Source organism: Acomys minous, assembly GCF_964271855.1.
Source record: "Acomys minous genome assembly, chromosome: 1".
Classification (NCBI taxonomy): domain Eukaryota; kingdom Metazoa; phylum Chordata; class Mammalia; order Rodentia; family Muridae; genus Acomys; species Acomys minous.
This window is the reverse complement of record NC_140483.1, coordinates 21,120,218-21,141,532: the sequence shown is the minus strand read 5'-3', so window position 1 is coordinate 21,141,532 and position 21,315 is coordinate 21,120,218. Positions and strand designations below refer to the sequence as shown.

General features: G+C 50.9%; 1 protein-coding gene across 1 annotated transcript; it reads left to right on the top strand.

Moving 5' to 3' along the window:
* The first annotated feature begins 25 nt into the window (after window positions 1-25).
* On the top strand, window positions 26-7,552 carry TAGLN2 (transgelin 2). Its single transcript, XM_084797062.1, has 5 exons — window positions 26-173; window positions 5,263-5,470; window positions 5,908-6,082; window positions 6,360-6,462; window positions 6,761-7,552. Exons 2-5 carry the CDS (start codon window positions 5,291-5,293, stop codon window positions 6,900-6,902), a joined length of 600 nt encoding a protein of 199 aa, XP_084653188.1. The 5' UTR covers window positions 26-173; window positions 5,263-5,290; the 3' UTR covers window positions 6,903-7,552.
* The last annotated feature ends 13,763 nt before the right edge of the window (window positions 7,553-21,315 follow it).

Sequence of the window (21,315 nt, the reverse complement as noted above, 5' to 3'; positions counted from 1 at the left end):
TTCCAACATTCCAGCGGCTGCGCCTTTAATACCCTCTTGGCCCTTGCCCCGCCCCTGGTCCGCCCTGTGTGAGGCGGGACCCTCAGAAAAACTCCAAACCCGGCCCGGTTTTGCGCTCCACTCTCCACAGCGGCCCCTGAAGTGCGTGTGCGCTTATCCAGCTCGCTTAGACGGTAAGCAGAACTGAGGGACCAAGGAAGCGGGTGAGGGTGGGTGTATGTGTGTGGTCTGTAGGACGCTAGAGAAGCCAACACTTAAGACTTGCTCCATGGAGTATGGGGGCTGAAGTCGTAGGGGTCTGCATTAGGTGCCCCGCCCCATGCTGTAAGGTCCGGTTCCCAAGCTTTGACTCTGCATTGTTGGGCAATTAAGTAAGGCGAGCTTTGCGGGTGCATGGACGGGGCATGCATCCCGAGCCCAAAGGTCGGGTCCCAAGCCCCAGCAGTCCGCTCCAGAGTCGAGTTCTCTTTGGGGGGTTGAATGAAGAGAGTCCGACGTTCGCAGCTTGGCATTGAGTGGCGGCAAGAGAACAGGGTTCTGGCACGCGCCCTGGTGCTATCTCCGTGATCCCAGAACTTACCGCGCGACCTTTTCACTTCCTGGTCCAGGAGCACGTGTGGGCACTGCCTGACTTTGTGTCCTAGAGACCACCCTTCTGTGTCCCCTCTTGCTAGTTCGCTTTTCTGAATACTCGAGGTCACCAGCTGGGGTCACGGATCTCGGTGCGTTTACTTGCACAGAGGTCTGGTCTTCTGTGAAACCCCATTCCTCTCCCGGAGTGCCTTTGACCTCGGGCGTCTCGGGGCTGTAGCCCCGACGGCTCTCGGATGTGCCCTGTCTGTAGGGTTTGGCTGCTGTCCAAGCTTTCCTGCCCTAGTCTGAGCCCCGCTGCCCCCTCCCGTGCCCCCTGCTGCTGGGAAAGCCGGTGGTGGCCGCGGGCGGGCGGGCTGCCCAGACCTGCGTCACCCCAGTGGCGGGAGGGCGGTGGGGTGACTCATCCTCAGTAACGGCCTAGGGTGTGGCCGTGGGGGTGGGGGCGGCGAGGGGTGGGCTGAAGGGGCTGGACCTGCAGACCGGAAGTAGCTTACCTCCCTCCTGGGCTCTACAGACCTCCCTATGTTCTTATCTGGAAGGTTCTGGTACACTTGGTATCTGTGGAGCAAAAGCACCGGTGATGGGAAGCGTAGGTGCGGTGGGAGACCTATGGCTGGACGGCCTCCCTAATTCAGAGCAGTAATCAGGAACCGCTCCCTCATCTCTAAGCGCCTCCTAGTTTCTCCATCCTGCAGCCTCAGACTGCAGCGGGCCAAGGTAGAAGGAGTGAGCAGGGAACTAGAGTTCTAGAGCTGCAAATAATCTTTGTCCTTGCGATTCCCCTTGCGCACCCAGGACTTTATTGTTTATGCCGGTCCCCGAGGGCATTGGACCCTAATCTGCCATCACTTCATCGCTTTTCGCCCTTAAAGGTTGCCAGGTGTAGGCTTCCTAGTTCAGAAAACGGTTTCCCCCCCCTACTCAGGATGTGCCTGTCTTCTGGACTTTGTCTACCCACAAACTGCATATGCCCTCCAGGTCCTCCAAAGCTGCCTCTTCTGAGTCCGACTGTACTCCGAGAGCTGTTAGAATCCCATATACCCCTTTGCCCAGAGCCTCCACCCAAATTTGTGTGGAGTGGGTGTTCCTGCCTGGGGGGGGGGGGCGGGGCGGGGCCCACCCTGCCTCCATTCCTATGTTTGGTACACAGAAGCCATGGCAACGGCCTCCACCCCCTCCTCTCCTCCAGAGCAGGCCTTGCGGGCTTCCTGTTTGTGGAGTTGAGCTTTCTGTTCTGCTCAGGACTCTAGGTGGTGAGGGGGCTGCCCCTGGCTGGGAGACGATCTTCCCTCAGGCAACCCCCTTAACCACGGTGCTCTTACTGGCCTTCTGCCTTCCCAGGTGGCATTTCTGTTTCAGAACAGTCCCAGCTCACAGCTGGGACGGTCCCTACATTCCATTTGCACAGTGAGCGGAGAGTCCCCGTTGTCTTCCAATAAATAGTGAAGTAAAAAATAAAAAAATCTTAAAAGTCCAACCCTTCCCACCTTGGTGCTCCTCTTGCCTGCAGCATTTACATTGAATGGGGTGAGGTGAGCTGCCAACCATGATTTGGGTGGAGCACAGGGTTGGAAGGCCTTCTGTGGCCTCTCCTTCTTTCTCAGTTATTGCAACCTCGTGGGCTTGGATGAGGATTGTTCCCAGGGCCACGGTCAGCTCTAGAGATCGCCACTGCCAGCCCACCACGGAAGCGGTCCAGCTGTTGTATTCCCTGGGGATACCCAGTTGTGGGCATCTCCTACACCTGTGTTCCAGCTGGACAGATCTTTTTTAGCCCACACCAGAAGCAGACTTGCTATTTTCCCTCCCTCTCTCTGAGGGAAGGCTGGGGTAGGTCTCCTGGGTGTGACTAGGGTGGGTCTCTCCAGCTGCAGCAGCCACAACCCATCAGCTGCCTGCCTGCCTGAGGGAGTAGGGGGGGAGAGAGAGAGTGAGAGAGACAGCTGCTGGCCAGGCTGGCCTGGCTGGGGTAGCCTCATTGGAGAACTCCGCCCCGTGGCTCTGCCACTTTGGGGTTCTAGGGTCATAGCCTCAGAGTGGGACAGAGAGACACTGCAGCTGGAAGTCGACAACCCCGCCAGCTGCATCCAGGCTCCAAAGCCAGGGGAGGGACCCTCAGTGTTCACCTGTCTGGAGGTAGAGCTGGGGTGGGGCTGGGGGTAGGGAGGTGACACTGGAAGGGGTCTGCCTTTGGGCTGTCTTCACCCTCATAACCTTGGCATCTCGGTTAGTGATTCTCTTGCCTTTTCTTTACCTGTTCCCTGGCTTCAGGCCGGTCAGCTCCTTGGAAACAGCCCCCAGTGACAAGCGCGAAGCTACCTCCAGAAGACAGGTCTAGAAATTGGGCAGGGAAAAGAGGCCTGCTTATGAAAGCAGCCTTTTGCCCCCTCCTTTGCCTATCCTGTTTCCTAGCTGTTCTTTTGTAGTCAGAGGTTACAACACTATTCTTGTATAGACTGGGAGCTGAGAAGCTGCGGCCAGACTAGAGAAGGCAAGGATGCTGCTCCCCCCCCCCAACCCCCCTCCCTCTCCCCCCCTCCAGCTGCCCCTATTGCTCAGGCCTCAGCCACTCCACTCCACTCCGCTACCTGCTTTCATCCAGCTGATTGTGTGTGTGGTCTGTGCTATGGTGTGGGTCAGGACGCAGCCTGACATTATTTATCTGGTCTGGCTGGGGGAAGTCTCCTAACGAAGTTTAAAAATAACTGATTGATGGGGAAGGATCCTGCCCGGAAACGTGCAGCTGGATAACACAGAGTCGGAAGAAGCAGCCATGTTGAAGGGTCGGGAGAGGGGGCTGACCCAGCACACCAACCTCTGCCCAGACAGAGGACATTATTTACAGACAGCCTGGCTTCTTGTATTTTGTCAGAACGCCAGAGCCCATTGAGGGGGTGGTGGGAGTGTTTAACCTGGGGGTGCCTGAGAGAGGGAGCCAGGATGACTTCATCCCTCAAGACTGACCTGGCCTGAAGCCAGATGTGGGCTCCCTTCCTGTCTCTGAATGGAGGCGCTTGTCCCGTGGTTACCATTTTGTGAGGCGTCAGGGACAGCTGGCTCGTTTCTGAGCTGACAGAAGGACCCCCCCCTAAGCAGTGGCTGGGAGCAGCAAGTGAGGGGCGGCGTCCCTCCTCTTTTCCTGGCTCCCTTGTGCATTCAGCAGCAACTGCAGTCCTTGCTCCCCACGTTCCTGGGTGTGGGACCTGTCAGTAAAGCCATGGGTGGGGCGGGCTGCACACAGTGAAGAGCTGCCAACTCAGGCCTGTGGTCAGAAGCTACCAGTTCTTACTCACCAGGGTCCTCAAGGAAAGTTAAACCCAGCTATGCCCTTTGCCATCCTTTTTTTCTCTCTTGCCAGGTTTCCCCCAAAAAGAACACCCGAGGGCTCTGGGTTAATTTCCCATTTCTGCTGTAAGAAACTATGAACTCAGTGACACGCTGGGCTCTCTAAGAGTTCTAGAGACCCAGCGGGAGGGTTCTGGCAGGGCTGCATTCACCCAGGCTGGGGAGTTAGGGAAGAACCGGTTCCTTTTCTTCTCTGGCTTCTAAGGGCACTACTTGGTTCATGACCCTGCATGACACCTACCCTTCCTTCTCTTTTCCCGTGATGCCTTGCCCTTTCACTTACCAAGAATGAGAACTCTTGTGGTAACTCTGGGCCCCCCTGGCTAGTCACTCCATCCGCAAACGGTGCCCCATCCCCCCCCCCACCTCTTTTAACTATGTAAAGTGATAGATCCACGTGCCCTCCCCACCCTGTCTTAACTATGTAAGGCGATAACATCTTCCAGTTCTGGGAATTCATTTAAGGCCACGTTGGTGGGAAAGTAAGGAAAGGGGCTTAGCCTGCCTATCTCAGGGCCTAGATGGGAAAGGAAAGAATTTGTTTTGACTGCTGGGAAATTGTCACAGGCAAGTCCCTTGGCCGGCTAAAGTGTGGGCCCACTGTTCCCAGCAGGCCCACCCAGACTGCTCCTGTCCCTGACTCCCGTAACATGATCTCAACTGAGCAGCTTAGTGTCTGTTGTGTGCACTGTTTCTGCTGTCACCTCCACTCCGTGTGTCCCCTTGATGCCACTGTGGACGGTACAGAGATGTCTTTCTCTTCTATGATCCCTATTACACGTAGTAGGTGCTCAATTCAAACCTAGTGGGGTTTTTTTGTTGTTGTTGTTGTTTTTTGTTTTGTTTTTTTGAGACAGGGTTTCTCTGGGTAGCCTTGGCTATCCCGGACTCCCTTTGTAGACCAGGCTGGCCTCAAACTCAGGTCGATCCACCTGCCTCTGCCTCCTGAGTGCTGGGATTAAAGGCGTGCGCCACCACGCCCGGCAAATCTGTATTCTTGTTTCTTGAATCTTTTTTTTTTTTAAGGCTGCAAAGATTAGGGTTGAAGGCGTGACTGATCTATTTGCCTTTGCTAAGCTCCATTACTCCAAATGGAGAGCTGAACCTAAATCATTTACCCCATTGTGTATTCCAACGGGCACTACCCTTCAGCCTACACGTAGGACCATTCATTCAAATGAAACATAATATCTGTGGGGCCTTACAGGGGCCAGAGTTCACAGCCTTCCTGTGCTAGCTCCCTCTCTGGCCCTCACGGCGCCCCCCCCCCAAGTGTTGTATTGTAGAAGGTTAACCATGGGCCTGCCTGTGTCTGCTCCACAGCTCCTCACCGTCACCACAGCTGTTCAGCATGGCCAACAGGGGACCCTCGTATGGCCTGAGCCGAGAAGTGCAGCAGAAGATCGAGAAACAGTACGACGGAGATCTGGAGCAGATCCTGATCCAGTGGATCACCACGCAGTGCCGCAAGGACGTGGGCCGGCCCCAGCCTGGCCGGGAAAACTTCCAGAACTGGCTCAAGGATGGCACGGTGAGAGCTGGGTGGGAGGTGCAGGGAGAGGCGGGCTGATGCTGGGGTTGAGGGGTGGGGTGGGGAACCCTCGACTGTTCAACCCATAGAAGAGAGGAACAAAGAGAGCACCCAGACCTAAGCTTGGCATCAGGCTGTTAGGGCGCCCGTGCTTTCCTACCGCCATGACCGAAGGTTAAGGTGCATGTTCCTCTTGGAGCAGAAACTCGTAGGCGCTGGTACAATAGCTGTTTGGAAAGAAGGTGAGAAGGTACACTCCAGGCAGTGATTCAAGAGTTGCAAGGAAAGACGACACACTGGCCCTTCATGTGGGTTCAGGGGTAGGAAGGCACCTTGAGGCTCACCGCAGACAATGCACCTCTCTGGTTGGCTGTCTTTGGCGCTCTGATCTCCAATGAGGCACGCCCTCACTTCTGCACGCCTGCTGCCTCTTCCAGGTGCTGTGTGAGCTTATTAATTCACTATTCCCCGAGGGGCAGGGCCCCGTAAAGAAGATCCAGGCCTCGATGATGGCCTTCAAGCAGATGGAGCAGATCTCTCAGTTCCTGAAGGCAGCCGAGAGCTACGGCATCAACACCACTGACATCTTCCAGACTGTGGATCTTTGGGAAGGTGGGCCGTGGTCCAAGGCTGTTCCCCAGGAGACTGGGAGGTGGGGGTGGGGTGGGGGTGGGGTTGGGCTGGGTCATCTTGACCAAAGAAAAGGGATAGATGGTATGTTTCCTGAGGACCAGTGTGAGGGTGTGCATGTGTGTTTGATCCACATCCCAACAATTGTTGGGATCGGAACAATTGAATTAAAAGTTTGAGTGCCAAGCGTGCACACCTAGTGACAGGTAGAATCCTGGAATTATACGTCTGCTGAGACAACGTAACCGTTTTCTTCCAGGCAAGAACATGGCTTGTGTTCAGCGGACACTAATGAACCTGGGTGGGCTGGCAGTAGCCAGGGATGATGGTCTCTTCTCTGGAGATCCCAACTGGTTTCCTAAGTAAGTATCTGTGAGGTAGCCATGGGGCCCTGCTGGTCCAGTATTCTTGCCCATTCTTGTCCCTAGAGAATAAATGATATGGCCGTAGAGCCAGTCCGTCCCAAGTACCTTTAGAACTCCAGGAGGTGGCAGGTGGTGGTAGCAACAATGACTGTTTTTTGGGGGAGACAAAGAGGTGCTCCTAGGCAGCCCAGGGGTCTCAGAGGCCGAGTGGGTGTCATTTAGACATTCCAGGGAAGAATATACTGGGGGTAGCAAGTCTCTGAACAGCTCTTAACTAGAACTCCCTTTTACCCAGGAAATCCAAGGAGAACCCTCGGAACTTCTCGGACAACCAGTTGCAAGAGGGCAAGAATGTGATTGGGCTACAAATGGGCACCAACCGCGGAGCATCTCAGGCCGGCATGACCGGCTATGGGATGCCACGCCAGATCCTCTGATCGCACCCCACACACACACACACACCTGCCCCCGCCCTCCGTGAATGGTTAATATATATGTATATATATGTTTTAGCAGTGACATTCCCTGAGAGCCCCTGGATTGCTCAGCTCTCCCCTCTGCCCCAGGGTGGGGTCCAGCCTATCTTGTCACCTCTGGTGGTGCCCGATGTCTCTCTATCTCTGGCCTTACTAATACATTCCTTCCCCACAACCATGAAAACTGGACCAGTGTTTCCCCTGGGACCAAAGCTTCATTTCCCCAGCGTGCTTTTGCTTTCCTGGCCTCCCCCTGCGCTTTTCAGTCCATTCCTTGGCTAGGAGTCCGAGAGCCTGCCCCGTGGCCCAGTGCTGCAGTGACCTTCTTTCTTCAAGTATGAGTCTCCTACAGCTGTGGCTGCAAGGACTTAATTTATAGGGAGGGGCCTGTGGCTGTCACTCCAGCCACAGCTGGGCTGTACTTAACCACACCTCTGGGCAGCTTTCCCTAGCAGAGGCCCTCTTGGCTTCTTAATTTTTCCATTCCTCTCACTGTGGCTGAGGGGTGCGGCTGAGGAAGCAGAGGTTGAAGAGATACCCACACCTTGGTCTGGGGCTTTGAGGAACACGAGTTTGCTGATTTTAAATAAAGGATCTCATTCTTTTTTGGATGGACTCAGGCTGTGTCTAGCTAGGGCCACTGCACCCACTTTGGGGAAGGGAGACATACCAGGTAGGGAAAGAAGGCCAAGATGGAAGATTGTGTATAAGCCCTGTCTTCATTTTCTGACCCCAGTCTGTGTTATTTAGTTTAGGGGAAGATAAATTGGGATTAAGAAAGGACAGGAGCTGGGTGGTGGTGGTGCACGCCTTTAATCCCAGCACTTGGGAGGCAGAGGCAGAGGATCTCTGTCAGTTCAAGGCCAGCCTGGTCTGCAAATCAAGTTTGGGACAGCCAAGGCTACACAGAGAAACTCTGTCTTGGAAAACCAAAGAAAGGAGGAGGAAGAGAAGGACCTCACAGCTGTCCTTGGTGGGGGTGAGGGTGGAGTAGCTTTAATGCAGATTGTGGGGCTGTGTCTGCAGGATGGGAGAACTTTACTGTCCATTAAGTTGGGCAGGTAGCTTGCTGTTCTTGGCTGAGTACTGGCCTCATCAAATAGGAGGCTTCCAAGCAGCAGGGGCGAGGGAGCAAGATGGCCCCCATGTTGGAGTAAGCTATTCCAGCTTGGGTGCTGAAGGTGAGGCTCACAGGAGCTGCACAGAACCAAAGGCTGGGAAATGAGCAAGAATGAGTTGGTGCCTATGGAGACGCCTCGCCCCCTGATCCCGAGCACCTGTGAGCTACATTCTAGAGAGAGCCCAGCAGTGTCTTTGCTCTAGATTTTGGCCTTAGGCCAGTGACCCCAGCCCAAACTCATGAGTGGATAGTGGCAGCCTGTGGATCTCCCATTAAATTAAGGCTTCCTAGGCTATCTTCATGTCTTCCCATGGCGCCCCACCCATGTCTACTTGAATCAGCTAGTCCTGAGACTGGGCTGTGGTCTCCCATGTTCCTCTCCTCCTCTCTACTTTGGTATTGCCTGTCTCTTTCAGAGGAGAAAGCCACAACACTGTGCCTGAGACTCATGACACCCGTGGTCTGTAACCAAAGAGCTCTTGCCTCTTCCTCCTTCCCTTTCTCACTGTGGCAGTCTCTTCCTAGAGACACCTACTGTGTGCCAGGCACCACGCCATGGTTTATAGCTGTCAGCATTACCCTGACACCACACTATGGAAGAGACAGCGTTTCCTTGCTGTACTCCCAGGGGCTGTGGCACAGATAAGACAGGCTGCGGCCTCTGTATAAATCTCCAGGGGGTTAGCTGTCACGCCTTTATCTCCCCCTCAAGAAGTTTTTGTGGACTGCCAGTGTGAGAGAGTGATGTCATTGCAGAGAAAACACAGAATTCACTGTTTTGGTTTTTTTTTTTTTTAAACATTCTTCCCCGTTTTAACTATATAGAACTACAAACTTGTCAACACGCTGCCGTTTTCTGGGATGTGATATGTCTCAGCATTAACACTGCCTGGTCCTGGAAGATTCTTACGGAAGGGTAGGGGTTGTTAAGACCTTGTTCCTGGCCCCCATTCTATCCCCTGGCTCTCACAAAGGGCAAGAAACTACCGTCAACTGAAGGAGCCAGTATTTGAGCCCTAAGTCAACCAGGCTGAAGCTCTAGTTCAGCCTGTGTTGTTACAGCCTCACCACCGGGGACGTGGAGGTAATGGGATGCTGCTCCTCATTCTCTTAACTCCAGAGAAGGATTTCTCCTTGGGCTCCTGTAAAGATTGTGGTAAGCCCAGAGTGGAATGAACATGTGTGCTGAATTGCTCGTAAGGGCCCAAGAAATGGAGTGAGAAGATAAAAGGTAGGCTTTGTGTGCACAGGGGCCGGGAGAGACTGCTGCTGCCCCTCGGTGCTTTCGCCACTGCGCTGATGAATATGATAAAAGGAGCTTCCTCGGGGGGGGGGGGCCCCCTCTCACTCTCCAGAGCAGCATTTCCAAGGCAGACGTCAATGGGATCCAAGAGATGCTCCTTTTCCTTCTGACTATGATCTCCAGCTGCCGAACTTGGAGAGGAATCTCAGGATCTCTTAATCCATCCCAGGAGGTGTTCGGCTCTGGTCCTGATCAGTTTGGGTCCGGTTGTTTGTTTGTTTTGTTGGTTTTTTGTTGTTTGACACAAACTGGAGTCTTTTGGGAAGGGGAGTCTTGATTGAAATCCCATCAGACTGGCCTCTAGGCAAGTCTGCAGGGCGTTTTCTTGGTTAATGACTGAAGTGGGTGATCACAGCACACAGTGGGCAGTGTGACATCCCTGGCCACATGGTCCTCGGTGATGTGAGAAAGCAGACTGAAGCTGGGTGTGGTAGCGCACGCTTTTATTCCCATTATTCGGGAGGCAGAGGCAGGTGGAACGATGTGAGTTCGAGGCCAGCCTGGTCTATGAAGCAAGTCCAGGACAGTCAAGACTACAAAGAGTAACTTTGTCTCAAAAAAGGCAAAAAACAAAACAAGATGTGTGTGTGTGTGTGTGTGTGTGTGAGAGAGAGAGAGAGAGAGAGAGAGAGAGAGAGAGAGAGAGAGAGAGAGAGAGAGCGCAGACTGAACAAGCCATGAAGAGTAAGCCAGTAAGACATGTTCCCCTATGACTTTTGCTTCATTTGCTGCCTCCAGGTCCCTGCCTTGACTTCCTTCCTTGAGTGATTCCATCGACTGTGACTTAGGATGTATAAACTAAATAAATCTTTTTTCTCTCCAAGTTGCTTTTGGTCATGATCATCAAGAGAGAGGAAGCTAAGACAAAATCCTTTTGGGGACTGGCATCCTAGGATCTTGTATTGTGTTCTGTGTGCTTGCCTTCTAGCTTTTAGTTCCTGCTGAGGTCAGCTTCACTCCTGACTTGTCTCTGCTAATTTTTCCTGGCACTCTTTCCACCCCTACAGCCCAGGACAGGTCCCAACTGTGATGCCAGAAGAAACAGCTCCTTTGTACAATGTCCCCTTGCTTGCCATTTCCGGGTGCCTGTTCTCTGTATGTATTTGGTTACTAATGCCGGAGGATGGATGACTCCGGCGACCTAAAACAATCTCCTTCGAGGTCTCTCCATGGTTTGCTTTTTTATCTCCTCAAAGCTTTGTTCAAGTATCACCTTTCCTGACCACCCTACTCAAAATCACACACCACCTCAGTCTGTATCGCTCTCCTTCCCCGATGGTATCTATGACTGTCCGAGGGCCAATATGTTTTACTTACTCATTTTCAGTGTCCGCCCGTAGAATCTACACTGCACATAGGCAGGGCTTTATTGGTTTGTTTGGTTCCCCGCCCCCCCCGCCCCCCCAGCCCCCCCATGTAGAGTGCTGAGTAACTATTTGTTGAATGAATGACTGTCCCACCACCTACTTGCTCTCAAATCCCCTGGCCTAGTAAGAGAGTGCCCAGACAGCCCAGGGCTTGGCAACTCAGGCTATCATCCGATCTGAGATGGAACCCAGCTCCTTTGTCAGCTCCCACACTTCCGTTGTGCTAATTTTCACAAAGCCCTCCCCCCCCCCCCCCCCCGCCCCAGAAGCCTCACTCCCTGCGGCCAGAGAAGCTGCAAAGTAGATGGAGGGTGTCTGTGTGCTTTGGGAGAATGGAAAGCTGATTGATGGTTTGAAATAGGAGGGGGGGAGGAGGAGGAGGAGCACCGGAGGAAGAGGTCAGAGTCAACTTTGCTTCATTTCTTTTGCCCTCAGCCGCGGAGTGGAAAATCACTGTGGAGGTGGAGAGAAAGTGGGCGTGGCTCATGGTGGCCAATAGGAAGGAGAGTTAGAGATGGGCCGCCGGGGGAGGAGGAGGGTCTCAGAAGCTCCACCCCATTTGGCTTACCTGTGAGAAAAAGCGAAGGTCTGTGCTGTCTCTGTGTGAGTGTGTACCCAGGTGTTTGAGGATTGACTAGACTAAGGCTCAGGGGGCTCCAGGTAGGAGAGGTGAATCTGCGAAGAGGCTGCCTGTGGGTGTCTGCCTGCCCGGGGGGTGCGGGGTGGGGTGAGAAGGAGAAGGATTAAGGGAGGGTAAAGGTGTGTGTGGGTTTTGTGTGCGTAGGCATCAGTGTGTTTGTCCACCAAGGAGAACAGTAGGCGTCATTCCTGCCCCTATTGCTCTCTGAGAACTTGGCGAAGGGCCCAAGGAGCAGTGGAACAGAGAGAAGACGGGGTAATAGTTCTCTAGGGAAGGACGCAGTAAAGGGCCTGGGATTAAATTTGTTCAAGAAATGGCTAAAAGAATGAGTTAGTAATTGTCTCTTTGCAAAGAAGTGGGTTTCTGTCCCAGTGGCCGGGGAGGTGGATCACAGAAAAATGCCCTGAAGTTGCATCTAGAGAAATTTAGGTTAGAGAAGGAAAAATGATCTTCTTGCCCTAAAGGTTCTTAGACTCTGGAATCTCTCAAGGGTCAGAAGGAATGTCTTCAACAAATAGGAGGAATCTCATTTCCTAGTGGAGGAAAATGGGGCAGTTCTGCCTGGAAATGCTCGGATACACTCACTTTTCATGTGTCTGCCTTTCAACACTTCCTGGGGTTCTGTGTCAGACCTCACAGGGTAAATTATTGACACATGACCTCTTTGCACAAAGACTGTTGGCCTTGGAAGGAAATAACAGGTGGATGTGAGCTGTGATGGTTCTCGAAGCCAAGGATACAAGCCTTTCAGGAGAACATGCAGGGATCTACGGAGTGGGGGGTGGGGGGATGAGGGCGCTTCCCACTTGCCAACTCTTCAACACACTGGGGAATTCCTGAGTGCCACGGGGGTCAGAGGTCACCTATATCAGGAATTGTCTGCTTCTATCTGCCCAGGGGTGTATGGGAGCCTAGTTAGGGACACTTTCGGAATACTAAGCAGTCACTGGCTTTGTGGTAAGAGGTCAAGTGTCTGTAGGTAGAGAGAAGGCAGTCTTTTCTTTTTAGGGATGGACACAATCAAAAAGGTGTAAGTAAAGGTGAGAGCCAGGGATCAGCATCAGTAGATCCTGAAGCAGATACGGAGAGATGATGGAAACATCCCATCAGACACTGAGGCTGTCACTCTGCTGCACCCCACTAGGGTAGAATATGACTTTTTAGTTGGTTTTCTAGTGGGAAAATATGGCTTAGTGCCTGATAGACACGTGATGATGGTGACAGTGGTGGTATTCACCATCATATTTTGCTACCTACCATGCCAGGAACTCTATGTTTTGGATTTATCCTTTCATTATTTCAAAAAGTAACCCTCAAACATCTTTTCAAGGTGGGGAACCTGCTGGGATCTGGAGGAGGGTGTCTGTAATTAACAAGACAAGCAATATCTGCTTTCCTAAAAGGGGTAAGAAAAGGAAGGAGCCGATTATAAAGCAACATGACTTGTGCTATGATAAGAGGGTCTAGGTTGCACTCGGGGGAGGCAGAGACGGGCAGATCGCTATGAGTTCGAGGCCAGCCTTGTCTACAAAACGAGTCCAGGACAGCCAAGGCTACACAGAGAGACCCTGTCTCGAGAAAAAAAAAAGAGAGAGAGGGTCTAGGTCTTGAGGGATCTCCAGGATCCATCATCACCATCATCATCATCACCACCACCATCATCACCATCATCATCACCATCGCCATCATCACTACCATCATCACTATCACCACCACCATCATCATCACCATCATCACCACCATCATCATCACTACCACCATCATCACCACCATCATCATCACTACCACCATCATCACCACCATCATCATCACCATCACCATCATTATCACCACCATCATCACCATCACCATCATCATCACCATCATCATCATCACCACCATCATCACCATCACCACCACCATCATCATCACCATCATCACCACCATCATCATCACCACCACCATCATCATCACCATCACCACCATCATCACCACCACCATCATCATCACCACCATCATCACCATCGCCATCATGCTTCTACCACACACTGAGCCCTATTCCCCTACTAGAAAACCAATTTAAAAATCGGATTCTAGGGCTGGAGTGATGACTCAGCGGTTAAGAGCACCATCTGCTCTTCCAGAAGGTCCCTGAGTTCAATTCCCATCAACCACATGGTGGCTCACAACCATCTATAATGTGATCTGATACTCTACAACCATCTATAATGTGATCTGATACTCTTTTTCTGGCATGTAGGTGTACATGCAGGCATAGCACTGTATACATAATAAATACATAAATAAATAAATCCTTAAAAAAATATCAGATTCTATCATACACTTTCCATGGGGTATGAATGATGACATCTGAAGATGCAAGGCTGATTGGAAGCGTAGTGGGGGGCCAGGGAGGGCGAGGCTTCCCAAGAACAAAGTGGTAAGTGCCCTTGCAGAGATGAGGCTGTGCTGGACTGGATTATATATAGATCTTTGAATTTAGAGATGGTGCTAAGACACATGATTGAGAAGTGAGGATTGGATCGTCAAAGGAGCTTCAGAGAGAAAGAAATCATCGGGATGATTCCCAAAGGCAAGCTGTTGGATTCTTCTCCTGGAGACAGGGCCTTCTGTGCTGGGCCTCGAACTTGTGGCTGTCTTCCTGCCTCTGCCTTTGGCATGCTGGGATTACAGGTGTCTGCCATCATCCCCGATGACTGGATGATTCCGATTCAGACAGCAGAGTTGTAAGCTATGTTTTGTTCAGAGAGTTCTGTGAGGCTACAAGGTCTGAAATTGGAAAAGGGTTACTGCGGTGGCTCAGGCTGGAGTGACCGAGGCCAAGGATAAGGGCAAGGCAAAGAAGACTGAAGGAAGAAAATGAAGTCCAAAATAGTAGCTCTGTCATTGACAGTAGAACATGAAAGAGAGAGAAGGGGGTTAAGAAAGGCATTGTTTAGCTTAAGTAACTCACATGCTAGCAGTTGCTGGGGTGAGAAATCCACGAGAAAGAGAGAGAGAGGGCACCAGCACAAACTATGATCGCTTCCCATTTTACAGATGAGGACACAGGAGCTCAAAGGGCATCAGTCACTGGCCCAGCCAGACTAAGGGAGCAGCGACTGAAATCCAAACTCTAGACAGCAGAAGTCTAAACTACTGCTCACCCTATTGTGGGGTTCCCCTGAGAAATGGCTGACCCTGAAGAAGGGTTCAGCCTGCAGCTGGCTTGGACTGTGGTTTTCCTGTGAGTAGAGACCAGGGCCACAGTTGGAGGAAGGGAGAGGTCAAGCTTGGCAAGAGGGGCAGGAAGCTCAGCCCTGCAGCAACCACCTCTCTAGTTAAATGGATCTCTGGCTGCTTAGGATGGGAACTGAGGGAGCGCCTGAGGCGCAGTCCCCGGATCTTGCTTCTGCAGGTTTCTGTGCTCAAGGCAGCCTGACCTTCTTAGCCCTCTCTCAGATAGCCCTATTTTTTTTTTTTTACCTCCAGCAACAGAAGCTACTACGACCACCAAGACAATACCCAAGGGGTGTGCTTTCAAGACACTTGGATTATTTATTGATCCCAGAGAGGCCTGTCACCTCCTGGTAAGGCTTTAGTATTTCACAGCCTTTGGAGAGGAACAGGAAAACTGAAGCTTAGGGAGTGTGAGCGATTTCGCTGGACTCCTGGGGTTCCTGAGAGCAGAAAGCATGAGGTATGGACGTCCCGTTGGCTGCTGGCTCTCGGAACCAGAAGTGTTGCAGCCAGGAGGAGTTCAGAGTTCAGGAGTTTAAACTGGTTCTGCATGAACTAGCATCTAGGTTTCCAGACTCCGGTTCATCAGTTGAAGTTGAAAGCCAAGCGCCGTTGGGGCTGAGCTGGGCTATAGACTTCGGAGAACAGGGGATGATGGATTCTCCTAACCAGACAAGGAGCTCCGACTTGCTAAACACATTTGTTGTCTAAGTGATATCCTCACACTGGAGCATGGGACTCAATGGGGATGCTCGTGAGAAATGCAGATTCCACAGACTTCTTAGATCTATAGACGCAGGTCCCAGGTAGAGACTGAATTGCATCTCAAACTCTCCCTTAATTTTTAAGGCAGTATACCCTAAAAGACTGGAAAAAGTTTCTTTAACAAGAAAACTCAAGTCTTGGAAGGGCCCTGGCCTGAGCCAGGAACAATTCTTGTCCCTACCCCCTCAACCCTAGCTCTGTTTGGTGACTGTGGTGGGGTTGCCAGGGGAACCAGGCTGTGCAACTTCCTGGCTTTGGCTTTTTTTTTTTTTTCTCCCTCCTTGGCCTTATCTCAGCATCCGCCACCCAGTCCAGGGCTGTGTGCTGGTCACGTAGGAAGGGAAGTTGGTGCCAGGCGTGTCTAGGACACTAACGGAACACTAGCCCAAGCATTGGATGGGTAGGAGGGTGGTGGTGTCAAGTTTAAGAAGTCTGGGAGGGTGGGTAGGGGCACAGTTTCATTAATGTCTTTCTCTATGGCCTGGGAGGTACCTGCTAAATAGGGGTGTGGGAAAAGGCGGCAGTGACTAACAAGGGGGCTCTCTGTGCTAATGCTGATGTCCCAGGTCTTCCTTCTCAGCCCCCCCCCACTCTAGGCCCAGAGTGTCCAGCCCCATGCACCCCTAGTGGTCCCTCCTTCCATTCCAACTCCGACATCCTTGTCTCCACACGTCCATGGGTTTCTGCTCTTTCTGCTTGGTTCCAGATTGCTTCCCCGGTTTTAGTCTCTCCTCTCTCCCTGCCTCAGCTCGGTCTCTTGGGCCAGCCGTTAAGAACAGGAAAGAGAAAGGGAGTTTTGATGACAGAGGGAGCAGCAGCTAGCAGTTTAAATCAAGTAATTGGTGCATTTAAGCATTTATTTATGTTTTGAGCCTGACTTTGATGTGAAAAGAATTTCGGGTGGTTTGGAGAGTTTTAAGTGTTCCAGGAAAGGGGAATGGTGACGCAGCTCTCAAGCCTCACGCAGCTTAGTGAAGAGAGTAAGAGCCGGTCCTGTGTCTTGATGTTTGTACTACATTAAGGACAAGACCCCCCCCCACACACACACACCCTGCGTGGCTGGAGGTGGGGAGAGGGGGGTGGGTAAGAAAACACTGCAAGCTGGCTTTTGAGCATGGTCTTATCTTCATAGCCACCCCCCCCCAGGGGTGGGGCCTATTATCCCTTCCCAGGAGGAAACCAGGCCCAGGCCAGGGTCAAGCCTTGGGAGCCGGTTCAAATCCTATCTGTCCTTTTCCATTCTGTTTCCCCCAAGGGAACGCGGCATGGGAGAGCTTCCTCTGGGCCCTCCAAGTTGGGATTTTTTTGGCTAGGAAACCAGACTTACTGAGGAAACAGCTTTACTGAGGATCAAATGGGTACCCGTAAAATGGAAGCAAAGGCTATGGAAGGTGGTGAGACAGGTCTAGGGGAAGGAGATGAGTCTGGGCCTCCCAGAGAGCTCCTGAGGGTGAAGCGTAGTCATGTACAGGTAACACAAACCCCTGTACAGGAGTGCAGCGTCCCTTCTCATTTTCTGCCCGTGGCCAGCTACCCCATCCTGTTTCCTTCCTCACCTAGCTTGAGAGTGTGTCATCCTACTGTTGGGACGCTGGCTTCCTTCATGCATTTCAGAGGGGCGGGAGGAAGGGACCAGGAGTCTCAGAGATCCAGTCCTCCTCTCATTGCTCTTAGACAGGAGACACACTTAAATGAGAGGCCAGACTTTATTTTAATAGCTCTCCTGGACCATGTCGGCCAGACTCCTCCCACTAAATGTGCTTATTCATCATAGAACCAAACTTCCTCTGTCTCCTGCCTCAGCTAGTGTGAGAGGACCAGCCAGGCACATTTCAAGGCTCCAAAGGATGAAAAGACTGTTCCAAGGTCAAGTCCAAACAGGAACAGACAAGCTGTGCTCCCGATCTTGCCTGCACTCCTCTCCTGCATCCTGACCCCTGGGTAGCAATGTAGGCCTGGTTCTGGGACTTTCCTGGGAGTGGTGCCCTGGTAGGAGGGGTTAGGCAGCCGGAGGAGGTGGGGGCAGGGCTGAGCAGAGGAGAAGAACCCTCCCCCTCTTCTTCTGGCTCCTCAGAATCTTAGCCCTTCTCATAGCTCTCATCTCTGGGCTTGTCGGGCAGTGAGAAAATAGGACATGATGAAAACAGGACACAGGAGAAGAGCGAAAGGATTGCTTCTGGGTGAAGGTGGAAGGACTCCAAGCATGCACAAGTAGAAAGAGCCGGAAGAAGACAGAACCGGGGTGTCTAAGAACCAGCTGGCACGGTCGGTGCAATAAGGAAATTGCGTGAAGCCTCACAAGATAAGGGTAGGACACTGCTGTGCTTTTGAGCCAAGTTTTGCTGAGAAAGCTCCTTATCAGAGTTGGGATTTGTTTTTTGTTTTGTCTTTTTTTTTTTTTTTCTTTGCTACAGGATTTCTCTGTGTAGCCCTGGCTGTCCTGGATTCCTTTGTAGACCAGGCTGTCCTGGAACTCACAGAGATACACCTGCCTCTGCCTCCCAAGTGCTAGGATTAAAGGCACGCACGCACGCCACCACTCCCGGCAGGACGTGGTTTTTGTGAGGCCTGAAGCCTGTGCAGCTTTTTTTTTTAAAGCTCCTACTGAGAAAAGCAGTACGAAATTATTACTACAAAATTAAATACAGAAACAAACACTTGGAATAGTAAAGCAAGAATAATTGTAAGCTTTAAGAACTCGGGAAAATGTCACCAAGATCTCCACCAAGAGAGGAGTAAGATGCTGTATGACCGGGCTTTTTACCCCCACCTCTTAGTCGCTTTGAATATTGACTTTATAACTTGTAAGACAACCCAGCCTTTCCTGGCATGTGGGTGGAACAGCACTTATTATTACTGATAGATTAGAATGTTTCACTTCACAGTTTGTTGTGGGCAAAAATCACGTCACTTTTTATTGTTCTTGTCAAATTTGGGGAAACTTCTATTAAATTTCTTTCTTACAGGAGTTGTAGAATTCCGGGGTATTGTTCAGTAATGAATCTTAAGTGTCCTTTGCCTTGATGACACTCGTTAGTCAGATGGTCCCTGGACCTCCTCTTGTTGTGCTAATATTGGTTTGACACATCCTCTATCAATGCCAGTGCTTTGTGTTGGTTAAGTCAACAAGGAATTTAATGTTCTGGCGATGTCTGTGGCAATTCCTCCTCCTCCTTGTGACGTGGATTGCTGCACACCCCGAAATGCCTTCTTAGTCCTTCAGATTTTATCTGTTCCTTGTTTGGAATTACCTTTTTCTTTTTTTTTTTTTGGTTTGTGGTATAATTTAAAACTTGTCTTCCAATTTCAAAGCAATTCCTACTGATTTCATGGCTTGTTTTTGCTATTTCCGTTTCGTGAGCTATCCATTTTAAGTTCATTTAACGTCCTTTAATGCATACGTTTAAACACGTAAGAAGAAAATATTGTCCATATGTGTCCAAACCAGAAATCTTCTAAATTTGGCTTGCATGATTAACATCTCAAAAACTAGGTGTCTGGGGATTTAGGTCAGTGGTAGCGCACTTTCCTGACATGCCAGAGGCCCTGAATTTGATCCTCGGTTTTTGGAGATTGCTCAGCAGGCAACCGCGCTTGCTGCAAAAGCTTGAGTGAGCAGAGCCTGATCCCTGGACATGGTAGCTCACATCTGTATTCATGTTGCTCTTATGTGGAGATGGAAAGTAGGGACAGGAGAATCATGCTACCCCACCCCACCCCGCCCCTGCCCACCCTACCCACCCCACCCCTGCCCACCCCACCCACCCCACCCCTGCCCACCCCTCCCATGCTCAAATGTGTGCATGCGCGCACACCACAAATATATAAATATATAGAAATATCAGTCCAAAATGGAATATTTTCATCATTTTCCTCCCCTCGGGGTACAGCGAACTATGCAGAAGAGGAGGCTAAAAGCTTATAAAGAGCCAGAGGAAATGGATGACTCCAAGGAAACAGTGACTTCCAGACACAACAGGACCAAGACCGGCACCCGAATACACTCACACCAAGGAAACAGGATCTTCCAGACACACCAGGACTGACGTACGTTCAAACTCACGAAGACTGTGGCAGTCAACACAGGGCCTGCACAGGTCCAAGGCAAATGGGGGAAGCGGATACGAGCTCCTCCCTGAACAAGAAGCTATCTCCAGTTGACAACCGTTCACAAAGGAAAAATTAGTTTCTCCAGTGGAGCCTCACTGGGTGTACAGACCACACTTAAGGGCAGGTCCATTCCCAGCATGAAATAACTAAGGCAAAATTAGCTCAATGGTATTTTTGTATTATATTGATTTGTTTGGACATTTTTTTTTTCTTTTCGAAGCAGGGTTTCTCTGTGTAGCCTTGACTATCCTGGACTCGCTTTGTAGGCCAGGCTGGACTCCAACTCACAAAGATCCACCTGCCTCAGCCTCCCAAGTACTGAGATTAAAGGCATGTGCCACCACTGCCCAGGCTTTCCCCCCACCTCCCCCCGAGACAGGGTCTCTCTGTGTAGCCTTGGCTGTCCTGGACTCACGTTATAGACCAGGCTGACCTCTAACTCACAGCTATCTGCTTGCCTCTTTCTCCCGAGTGCCGGCTCCCCTGTTTGTTTTCTTTTTTAAAAATTATTATTATTATTATTGTTATTTTATTTATTTGTTTGTTTTTTGGTGTTTCGAGAGACAGAGCTTCTCTGTGTAGCCTCGGCTGACCTGGACTCACTTTGTAGATGAGGCTGGCCTTGAACTCAACAGTGATCTGCCTGCCTCTGCCTCCTGAGTGCTGGGACTAAAACCATATGCCACCACACCTGACCCCATTTGTTTTCTAAAGAGGGAGAGAAATAAGGTGTGGGATTGGAAGGGTAGTGAGGTGAGGAGAATCTGGAAGGAGATGAGGCAGGGGAAACTGTGATCAGAAAATATTGCATGAAAAATATTTCCATTTAAAAAAAATCTCCAAAATAAAAACATAAATAAATTAAAATGAAGTTTAAAGGAGCATATTCATTTGTTTCAGTGTTTTTAGTATTTTTTTATTTCATTTTTCAAGTCTTTGAAAATATATTACAGAGTATGGAGAGATGGACCAGTGGTTAGGAGCACTGACAACTCTTCCAGAAGACTCAGGTTTAATTTCCAGCATCCAAGGGGCAGATCATAACCGCCTGGAACTCAGTTTCAGGTGATCCAATGCCACCTTGTGGCCACCAGGGGTACTGCAGGCACGTGGTGCACAAACAGACCCTTTCCCAGCAGAGAGAGAAGCGACTAGAACGGTCAGAGACAGCCAACAGTGCTGGCTTTGTGGCTAGTGAAAGGAAAGGGGGCAGCCTTCGAAGCACAAGGAAGAATGTAGTCCTGTTGATACTTCAATCTTAGCCCAGTGAAACTTACATCAAGCTTTAAAACTGTAATAAACTTGTGTTTATGTAAAAAGCTACTAAGTTCGAGGTGGTTTGTTATAGAAGCAGTGGGAAACACCTAGGACTGAGATGGTTTTACAACAGGAAGCTGCCTCATTATGTTTAGGGAAATTCAAGTGACTTGCACATTTCAATAAAGAGATTCAAAGGGAAAACACCAGAGAAGGAAAAAACCGAAAGCAGTCAACCAGTTTGGGTGCCCTGGGGGCATCTTTTCTCTGAGGAGACAATGACGTGCATGCGCGCGTGCGTGCGTGCGTGCGTGCGTGCGTGTGTGTGTGTGTGTGTGTGTGTGTGTATGAGAGAGAGAGAGAGTGTGTAGCTCTGTATGCTGCATTGTTGGGCCTCTTTCTGGACACAGAAAACCTAAGTTTTTACTAAGCATTGATATAAATGGAACACCCACCCCCACTTAACATTTTGCTCTATTCCTACCTGCATGAATATGCATGGTGTACATGCATGTGTATGCATATGTGTTCAGATACATTGCGTGAGTGTGCATGCATGCATGCATGGGGCGACTGCAGGTTGGTGCTGGGCA